At 41.4% G+C, this 10,751-nt stretch overlaps 1 protein-coding gene across 2 annotated transcripts in view; it reads left to right on the top strand.

The window, feature by feature from the left end:
- LOC135482500 (matrix metalloproteinase-2-like) overlaps nucleotides 1-8,793 on the top strand; it is a 29,475-nt gene extending 20,682 nt beyond the window's left edge. Inside the window, exons 5-10 of one of the 2 annotated variants that reach the window (XM_064762572.1) lie at nucleotides 247-405; nucleotides 893-1,090; nucleotides 4,717-4,868; nucleotides 5,084-5,228; nucleotides 5,713-5,985; nucleotides 6,181-8,793. In XM_064762572.1, the coding sequence (XP_064618642.1) occupies nucleotides 247-405; nucleotides 893-1,090; nucleotides 4,717-4,868; nucleotides 5,084-5,228; nucleotides 5,713-5,985; nucleotides 6,181-6,458 (1,205 nt within the window). In that variant the 3' untranslated portion in view covers nucleotides 6,459-8,793. The remainder of the gene's footprint in view (nucleotides 1-246; nucleotides 406-892; nucleotides 1,091-4,716; nucleotides 4,869-5,083; nucleotides 5,229-5,712; nucleotides 5,986-6,180) is intronic. The other variant, XM_064762574.1, reaches the window with a different exon arrangement.
- Nucleotides 8,794-10,751: the final 1,958 nt, after the last annotated feature.

Genomic DNA, 10,751 nt, shown 5'->3' on the forward strand with positions numbered 1-10,751 from the left:
GAGAGTTTTTGCAAAGCCTCCGAAAGGCCAACGTCAACGCCTACATCCCATTGTTCGAGCTCCTGATCAAGACATCGAACAACGGAGAGGGGTTGGCGTTGGCGTTTCGGGACATTTGCGAAAAGTCACTCACATTAATTCAAACTACCTCTGGTCACCTTCGTCGATGTTCTTACCTGACAGGAGATCTTGGTGGATTACCTCACAACGAACAGGAATCTCAAGCGCCTTTACTTTTCTTTTTAGGTGTGAATCTGTTCTCAGTGGCCGCGCATGAGTTTGGCCATGCTCTGGGACTTGGCCATTCTTCTGTAGAGAAATCGCTCATGTACCCATGGTATCAAGGCTACGTGAAGAATTTCCGCTTGCCCGAGGACGACATAAGGGGTATACATGCACTATATGGTGAGTACTATGGATATGTTAGTTTATCTCGAATGGTTACAGGGAGGTAGACGCTGGTCATGTATTTAGTCCTCACTGATATGATGCTGCGTTTTTGCGTACCTAAATATTCCAGTTACAAACCTGGTGCTGTATGAAAATACCTCAGCTAAATATATCCTTTGAGTGTTTACCTGTTTTAGGATCAGCTGACATGATAAATTTCATCGGAAAACTCCTCTACTGCTTTATTTCTTGCCAAATATATATTACCACAAAAGCTCAGACATCGTTAACTAAGACTATACTCTCTCTACCTAAAAAATATCCTTGAAGGGTCGGATTAGTTCTCAAAGGGAGTAAAGTTATATTTTTCACACCAGTTTCAGGGAGCTTTACCTTGCAACTTATAGCATGAATTAATCAGAACAGGTTCAATTTAACGTACTTTTCTGACCTTTTCTCCTTGTTGAATATCATATGTTCATCTGCCATCGTATTTCTTTAGGAGACCCGAACGTCATACCCACGAAGCCTATAGACCGTGGACCAGGTAAACCAACTCGCCGACCATATGGACGCACGTATCCTCCACGGCCGAGGCCCACTGTGTGGCGTCCGATTCGGCCCACTTGGCGTCCTTACCCTCCGCATCCCACTAGACGCCCGATAGTCACAACTACTACTACTAGACGCCCGTGGCCAGGTACTAACAGCATTCTACTAACAATAATGTCTGGACTGTCATGACGACATGGCATACGCCCAAAGTTATGACAAAATTAAAAAATTACACGAGACTTACCTGTAAGGTGAAGTTTAATTGAGATTCTATCGAACCCTCAATCGGGATGCTCATCATTTCGTTTTTCTTGATTGTTAATTTCTGACCTTTGCCAAATACGGCTGTACGTATCAGGCCCGGCTTCATAGAGCACCTTTTGGCTTTTTGGCGCCATGACAGTCGAGACTGTGAACTAAAATCTAATTGAATTCGAAGCAAAATACAGTACTTATACCGGGATATGCATGGCGGAGTGTAAGGCAGCACCTTCCTTTTGAAGACGCATACCTCGCATCTTCCATGTCTTGTGTTTAACCTTGGGATGACGATGGCATGGCATGGTATGTTGAAAGCTCTCTTCGTCGTATCGATCGACGACCCAAGAAGACCTTGCATTGATATTTCACTCGTAAACGCTACATGTGTCAACGGAAAAGTTACATCAAGGATTTAAATCCGCATGTTAGCGGCATTAATGTATGCATGATTCGATGTCCTGTAAATGTGTTATCGCTTTCGGTATAGAGAAGAATTTCTCGTGATAAAAATATATAAAATGTGATGAATCCCAGTAATGATGTTCTGCTAAACGGTTTTATATGAGCGGAATTGTGTCAAGGTGATTTCCTCTATATAATTTTTCATTCCATGATCACCTTTCCACCTGCTTCAAGTTCAATGCATCATGATCGAGATCAATATAGACGGTGCAGCTTGTTTCAATCCTACATCGTTTTCCCGACAGATCGTTGGATGTTTCAGCATGGCCCAGTTATCAGCAATTGATCTCACGCATGCGCTATTGACTATACCTATGGTCTAAAAAATTCCCCGGGTAAAAAAGAGCAGCTGCTGCAACACTAGTCGCTGTCTGTGTTGGCAGTACCTACATGTATACAGTGAAGTGCGTTAACTACGCTGGTCTTGTAGAAGCAATGGTTTGTAACGTGGGCGGGAATGGATGATGAGGGGCTATGTCTGCATGTCTAACAGTCTTATGGCTTTCTGTGATACTCACTTATATCGTTGAGGGGAAATACAAAGGAGGGGTTGGTACATCTGACGGTAAGTTTTGAACCGTATTATTCTATGCACTGACTTCAAATTCTGTGCACTGATTTCAAATTATAGTGCATGATAAGTATCAATCTACTCAATGTGTTTATTTGCATCATGGCATGTATTCTTGTGTTTGAATCTCATCTTTGTCCCCTTTATTATAATAATAATAATAATAATAATACGAGTCTTATATAGCGCAGTATCCAACCATTAACTGGCCGCTCAAAGCGCTTGATAGGCCTCTTTAAAAAGCAAATGTTTAAGTTGTCCCTTGAAAGATAACAGAGATCTGTTTGTTCCACAGCTGAGGGGCTCCAATTGAAAATGCTCTACCACCGACAGACATGACATTGGCCTTTGGGATAGACAGAAGAACGTGGTCTTCTGTGTTTGTCCAAGTGCTGCTCGGCGGTGCGAATCATGACTCAATTCTTCAGGCGGCTGTCTCTGGCTTAGCTGATGAAGGAGGTGTACCTTCGCCGAATTCTGACTACCGTAACGCTTCATTTTGTTCTCGCGGACGCATTTTATATCCTGTTGATATGATACATTATTTATCAATGTAAAAGCATTCAGAATCCCAGTAGACTATTAATACATGTAAGTTTACCTTTTGACTTATAAACTGTTGCCAACCGTTCGGGATGGTTGGCTGCAAAGAATCATCGTCTAGCTGTACTGACGGAATCGTTATCATAAGTTTCGCCATGCAGTCCTTCAATGCTTTGCCGATTAAGCCAAGGAATTGGTTGTTCTACAATGTTCTATATACCTTTGAACCCGTCAGATCATGCCAGTATGTCCTATACCAGATCGGTGCGCCAAATTTGGCCAAATTAAGTGTCTTGCCGAAATTACATGCAATAATGAGATGATTGGAGAATTAATACGTCTCCAAACACAAAATTATGCGTCTGTTTTATTACAAACTTTAATTTTTGGTGACATACATGTACAACGAATGCTGGTTTACCAATAGAACCAATGCTAGATAGTTCATCAGCTTATTCCAGATCAAACAAAACGCCCATTTGAAAAGCTGGCATCCTGTCTTAACAAAAAAGTATCTCTTTGTTGAAATTTTCGACCCAATTCCTTATTAACCGCGAGGTCAATCCCTGAATGGTCTAAACCGCATCTTTCTCGGACAGTTTTCTTGATGAAAGACCATTGTCAACTTTTTCAATATTGAAAAATATCGTGCTGGAGCATGTTAAAAGTTGTAAAAAATTCTGAATTCGGCGAGAAGGTCGTAATTTGTCACATTCTTGTGCGGTCATACGACTTATCCGTTGTCTGCATTTCAATTGTCCCATCACTAAAGGATATGGGTGGTTTTGCTACGTGACGTTTTTGCCGAAGCACTTGTGTACGAGGGAGAGGAGCACATTATGTACGCTAAAGAGGAGATTGTCTTCGAACAACGAAGAACGCAAAGTGTTTTTTGCATTTAAACCGTTGCTAAGTAAGCTGTCTCATTGCACTTCGCTAGGGCATTAAAGCATAGGGCTGGCCATAAGGCTACATGCCAAAAGCACAACATATAAGTTTACTGGATAAAATTAGGCGCTGGAAAAAAGCATATTGCAATTGGATTGCTGTGTTAGAAATTCTTCCTATGTCATGTACGTGACTGTGTGAAGTTCTGAACCTTTAGCCATCCGAACCGCAGTAATTTACCTCTTGATAACGGCAACACAGAAAACTTTAGCCAATTGAGATAGGAAGTGTATCAGATTACGTGCTTTTATAAAACGAGCTAGCTAAAAGGACTCGCGTTAAGGTTTTCCTACTCTTCATGATCATCTTGCTGTTTCGCTTTTCTCATCACCTGTGAGACAGAGGCAGCAATGCTCAGCAAACTCGTCTGTGACCAAGTAGTGTTACAGTAGTAGAGCGATTTACTCAGGCCGTAGTGCAATACGGTTACGGAACTGTGAATGAAAGAACATGCCATTTGGTCGATACTGCGATTTCGTTCGTATCGCATCAATATACATGTATGTCATCATGATGCGGAAATTACATCATGTCCGAAGTAGCTTTTCTGACGAAGCCAGCAACACTCAGTGTCGATCGAGAAATGTGTGTAATTACAAACATCCACTCGAATCATTGCGTCGCCTCTCTTTTTCGAAGGTTTATATCAGTTGATGATCTTGGCAGCCCGATTTGCGTCAAGTTTTTGTGCAAAATATCTGAACATAGAGACATCGGAAACCTCTGTGCGCCTGCATATTGTTTGCACTCTTTTGTTCTCCTCGGAAGAATTTCGACCCGGGTGTCTTACAGCGGTCACATAACCTTACCACAACATTGCCAGCATTTTCTTTCCATTTTCAAAAATGCTTTGGAATCTAATGCCGAATTCGTTTTCTTTGTGTTTTGTTTGTTTGCCTACCTTCCCTAAATGCCAGCTTCGCCGGACAAGAACTTTACCATTCGACACAAAAGAATTTACCAGTTGTGTGCATCATCTTCTTCAGGTCCAAGGCCAGATCCAACGACCATCTCCCCACCACGACAGGTTCCGACAAGAGTCAAGTTTGTCCCCATTGGCAACAGGCCTGATACGTGTAGGACATCCTTTGATGCTACTGCGGTGGTCAGAAATGAAATATTCATATTCAAAGGAAAGGTAGGTCAACTTTAAAGGATTAAGCTCGACCGTATTATAACATTCCAATTCATGACGGGTCTAGTAGCGATTTACTTTTATCTCAAGAACTTAAATTATGCAGGAAGATCAAATTCGTGCGAGTGTTTCCGCGGAGGAAGGAATTAACGTACTCATCGTACTCAGCTAAAACCCTCCCCCGTTGTCTCTAAATATTTCGCTTAATATCTTTTCAGTGGTTCTGGCGAGTGACGAAGAATGGCCTGGTTGATGGATACCCTGTCGAACTGAACCGATTCTGGTTTGGCTTCCCCGACAATATGGATAGTGTAGATGCTGTCTATGAGAGTCCGTTAGATGGTTACATTGTCTTCTTCAAAGGTGAGTGATAGAGTGAGATGAGAAACCCAAACATAAAATTTCACACATCGAAGTTGGAAGTTTGTATTGCGGGCAGAGCATAATCGGTAGAATGATGTAAAAGATCAAGCCAATCTCTAAGCCTTACGAAGAGCTACGAACGTCGAACTAAGAAACTCCGCAAATGTATTTTATCTACGTTTAAAAAAAATTCGATTCCTTATCCAACGAAGTAGGAAGATGATTTACGAGTGTTACGAACGAAGTATAGCACAAGACATGATGACAACACAGACCATCGTTCTTTGTAATTCATCGTACGTCGTTCGTTCTCATTGCGAAACCTACCTTCATGTATTCTCACAATTTTTTGATAGGCAACGATGAGCACCCGCGCACAGAAGTCTGTCAGAACAATTATTCTTTCTTTCCGGAGATGCCACCTTGCGTGATTTCACGTTTTGAACTTCCTTTATTCTTTATCTCTTCGTTCTGTTCCTCACAGGCAAGAAGTACTGGCGTTTCAATGGAAACCATGTGATAGTTGGCTTCCCCCAACAAGGTCGACCTATCACAGAACTCGGTCTCCCCCACGATCTCGAGAAGATAGATGCGGCATTTGTTTGGGGCCACAACAAGAAGACTTATCTTATGAGTGGTGATATGTACTGGCGGTTTAATGAGAAAAGTGCTGTAGTGGACTATGATTATCCTAGGGACATGAGCATGTGGAAGGGGGTGCCTACACCGGTGGATGCATCATTCCGCTCATGGGATGGTAAGTGGAACTCACGATAACCGCTGAATGATAGGTGTCTTTTAAAGAGAACTTGGGTATAGTTGAAAGTTGAATTTGCAGCTGCTGTCATCTGCAGCATGGTATGTGGACTCAGCAAGAAAGGGGGCTGCTTGCTTACATATATGTTCGATTGTTGTCTTGGTCCTTATCAGTGCTTTCTTACTTCATTCCTAGGTATTACATACTTCATGAAGGGACTCAACTACTATGCTTTCAACGATGCCAAGATGCGGGTACGGGAGGGCTACCCCAAGTCCGCACTTACCAAGTGGCTTGGTTGCTCACCATATGAGACCAAGGTTATGACATCGGACAATGTAATCCCTGGTATGAGTGATAGATCTGCAGCAGGGCAGGAAGGACACAATAGTGCTGAAAAATATTCAGCTTCAGCAGTTATGATAGTGCTTTGCTTGCTAACATCATATTTCACACAAGAGACTGTGCAATGAGCTGTTCTTCGTAATGGCAGCATACATAAAACTTACCACGGATATTCGGAGTTAAACGTCACGTTTTAAGGACATCTGCTTAAATTTTCAGATTATCGTCCGATTATAATGGTCACAATTTAACTCACATGTCGATGTACTGTGCCAAAGTCACTTGTAAAACTGAGGTGATGTCAAAATACATGGTTGTGCTTGTCTAGTTTCATGCTTAATGTGCAATTAATCATGACGGTAATGTTGTCAAGTGAATTTCAATTAGTATACTCTGACTTAATGTTGTCTTGTGATGCTATCATAAAAATATCGTTTTGTATACTTGCATGACGTGAAGCATATCAATCTAATTGAAAAAGCTTAGGAATCACAATGTTTGTGTGAACAAGTATTTGATTTATTATAATCGAAGAAAAACTACCAACAGAAGACACATGCGCCAGTGTATTACAACCACAAACATACATGTGCAAACATGCCTTTCATATTTTCTGAAGGCTTGTACAGTGTAAGTCCAGTTAGTTAGATATTACCATTTGATCATGAGATTCGTAAGGAACTTTTGACCAGTCATCTTTTGCATGTCCTCTGTTTATTCCAAAATGCCAATCTTCGCAATGCAATAGGGCTTTCTTGATTTAGGAAATGGTTAGGAAGAACAATGCTGTCCAAGCTTACTTACGGATCTATAGCAATATAGATCCGTGGCTTACGCAAAGAGATGTACGAGCAGTCTTAGCCTCTTGAATGAGATGCAGGCGCGAGGCAAAGACATTTCGGCCGATCTACACGAGTTGAGTAATAAAATGGATAGTGCTTGATCTCAAATTCAATGAAGCACTACGATCAATTGAATAACGCACTGAATTTGAATTTTATATCTAGTTCCACCTATCTCAGACCGTTTCTTAATATTCAAGCCAAGTCCCAATAGACACATACAGTCGCATATTTATTTGATACCATTCAACATGCTGAACTGGGATAGGCATAGTAGGCGACACTAAGTTGGTAGATGGTCATGACAACTTCCTTGGCCTTTGTATCGCTTTCGTAGAAATTTATGAAGCGGTTTTCGATTGGTGAAACTAGAAGATTATGATCAGCTATGACTTATAATAAAATCTACACTTTCTTTTTGTAAATGTTGTTTCTCCAAACAGACAAACGCATCACGGTTGTTAATGTGACGACCTCTATATTATGATTTGCTGGCGAAATTAGATGGTATTGAACTTCCTTTTGCTCTCTGTAGTTCCCTAAAACAGACCAATGCAACTTGGATGTTAATGTTACGACTTTTTTCTATTATGATTTGCTGGGCTGAGTACTACGGTGCTCATGTTTTTTTTCGTTATCGTCGGCTGAGATTCAACTCCCCAATTTTGGTTGATTGGAAACCCTCCTAGTAGGGGCTGAAAAGGTTGTCGACTGATACTCAATGGTAACCCACTTTGCTCAACCAAAACATGAGATTAGCGAAAGGTGTTACTATAATTTTCGCTATGTATTTTCTATGGTATACACCGTCTATAATGTAACTTCCATAACCGCAATACGTTTTGTTAATAAGTATGTACATATTAAGCACAGATTTATAGTAGTTAGCACAGATTGCATGAAAATCCTATTTTATTCTGCACCTCTGTTAATTAAGTTATCCATGACCGGGATCTATGATTACTAATTCATCATTATTTTCTTGCCGTGATACAGTTACAAATGTTCTACATGTAATTTAAAATTGCCAATAATTTGCTACATGAAGTGCCGGCTGCTTGTCGTATAAATGAAAGTTGTGCTTAGGGGGGCGGGGCGTATGCTCTTAACGAAAGCTTATACCTATCAATTTTGAGTTACCTCGTGTCTTTGAAAGAGGAAATTATCCTGATATAATTTATCTCTCTACTAAATGATCAATCGATGTCATTGCTAGTGTAATCTGGTCAAAAGAGATATAAAAAAAGGTTGTATCCGTTTTAATGACGATTTGTTGTAAATAGAATATCTATCGTTCACTATTGTTGATCTCCTCTTGTGGAACTCACAGCACACACACAGCAATCTCGTAAATGCCAAATCGTCTGCGTATATTGAGGGTAGTAAATAAGACTTTCACAGTGATGGGATAGGTTTGTTAGAATAATTTAATGCACTTGATGTCCGTTGACTTTTGAAACAGGTCCTATACAAAACACAGACTTCGTGCTTAAAAGGGTACCATTAGGCCGGTATGATATTTTAAATGTCGATCTGGTGACATTACTATCATCAAAGTTCGCATAAGGCGTTATATTACTGTTATAAAGCTACACAATTTGTAATAAAAGGTATAATAAGACACCTCTTGTTAGTCCCTTTCTTTTGTTTAGATATCCGTTCAGCCATTTTGCTCTGCCACCGAAGGCTGCATGAATCATAACCCATTCTCCAAGGCAGCCATAATGTGACCTCACATACATGTAGAATCTTTTACATATCGAACGACGTTAACCTGACCGCACCAAGGCCATAATGGTCAAACTTGCAATCGGTTAATTAGTCTGATACCAGGTCATAAGCGAGACCGAAACCACGTCGTCCTTGCCTGCATAATAACAGCAAAAAGCATTGTCGTCGCGAGTCCTCGCGTACGATTGAACGACATCACAAAATCTAAACCTCTACTCGAACGCATCTGTTGATATTCGTACGGGAGAAAAACCACTTATCATGTTGACAGCGCCACCAGTGTCGTGGCCGGGTGTTTTGTTTTGTGTACAGAAAGTGGCTAAACACATGGGAAAGAACTTTTGCTCTGATCCAATGGTTTGGTTACTGTGCGACACAAACATAAAGGTGTCCGTACGGGAGAAAGACCATTTGCGCCGCAACCAGTCACTCCTGAGAGCGCCAGCGTCATGATTTTGCTCGGAACCAAAGTTACCATGTACACGTACATGTATCAATACGGGAGAAAAAATATTTCAGATTACCCGATGCTTTTTGTGCAGTGTCATTGGGTAAATGAACATGATTGTATTCATACTGGAGAAAGACCACTTACCCGTGACTGCACCTGTGTCTGCATGACTGTCTTATTCGAAAGTATCTGCTGCCAGTAACGCCCAATTAGGCCTTGTCAATGTTTCGACACCATTTCCTTTGCTCTTACATACGACTGGAGACAATGATCCACCTCATTGCATATGCAATTACACTGGTGCATAGTGGTATCTTCCATGGTTTATTATCAACCGCGAGATGCCAACCTCGGTGAGTACCATGCGCCACAGGAGGATGTATTGCAAATATGGACATTGAAAAGGCGAACATTCATTTGATCGAAGCTGAAGTAGGGAGCTATCCTTGTTTTGATTGGCCCATTGAAAAGACAGCCTAGTTTCGATGGTCAGACTATCCCGCGCTATTTTTAGGGATGACCAGACGTTCACCAGGTGCATATCCTCTGTTATGGGTCAATCTTGGGTATGGTGACTTGTGCCGCTAGGCGTAACGTGAAAATAAACATGCAGCATTCTGAACCTCGTGATATTATACTCACAGTACATGTATATCTTGATAAGTTGCAAACACCTTTGTAGTCAAGATGAACATGCAGTTGCATGTAACCTCTGTATTGTCTTCGGCCCCACTATCATTGAATGGAGAAGTGGACAGCAGCATTATATAATATGGTGATTGTGATGGTCTAGGGAAGTAGAAAATCTTGTGGCAGAAAATGATGATTTCTCATCTCGCGATTTTATATTTAATTCCATGGCTTTTGGTCGGACATATCCGGGGAGGGGGCGGTCAAATAAAACGCAAATTGTTACTAGGCTCTGGGTCAATCATGTTTGGGCGGTATACAAGGACAGTCCATAACTAATGTCCTCTGGCCAAAGATCCGTCACCGTATCATGAGGCAATTATATGGGTAACCGGAAAAACGCCGACCGACCGACCGACCGACCGACTGACCTGCCAACCTACTCATAAGTCAATGTGATATCCAATACACGATAGCAGGTCATATGAAATGAAATTGTAAACAAGCGCACGTAAGCTGGTCAAATGACAACAAATGCATGTTGCGCGTTGCAGTTCATGCATTGCATCGGTCGAGACACTCGAGTAGAAAAACTACAGTGCATATACTAGGCCCCAATCATGTTTTTATATCCACCGACCATGTAGACAAAGCATATCTTTAGAGTATCGTTATCAGTTCCTTACCGCGTGGGCTCGTTTTCCCGGTATAATTGACTGGAGATGCTGCTGTCAGACACGTCGGACTCCATCACGTCCATTGCGCTG

Source organism: Lineus longissimus, chromosome 2, assembly GCF_910592395.1.
Source record: "Lineus longissimus chromosome 2, tnLinLong1.2, whole genome shotgun sequence".
NCBI lineage: Eukaryota > Metazoa > Nemertea > Pilidiophora > Heteronemertea > Lineidae > Lineus > Lineus longissimus.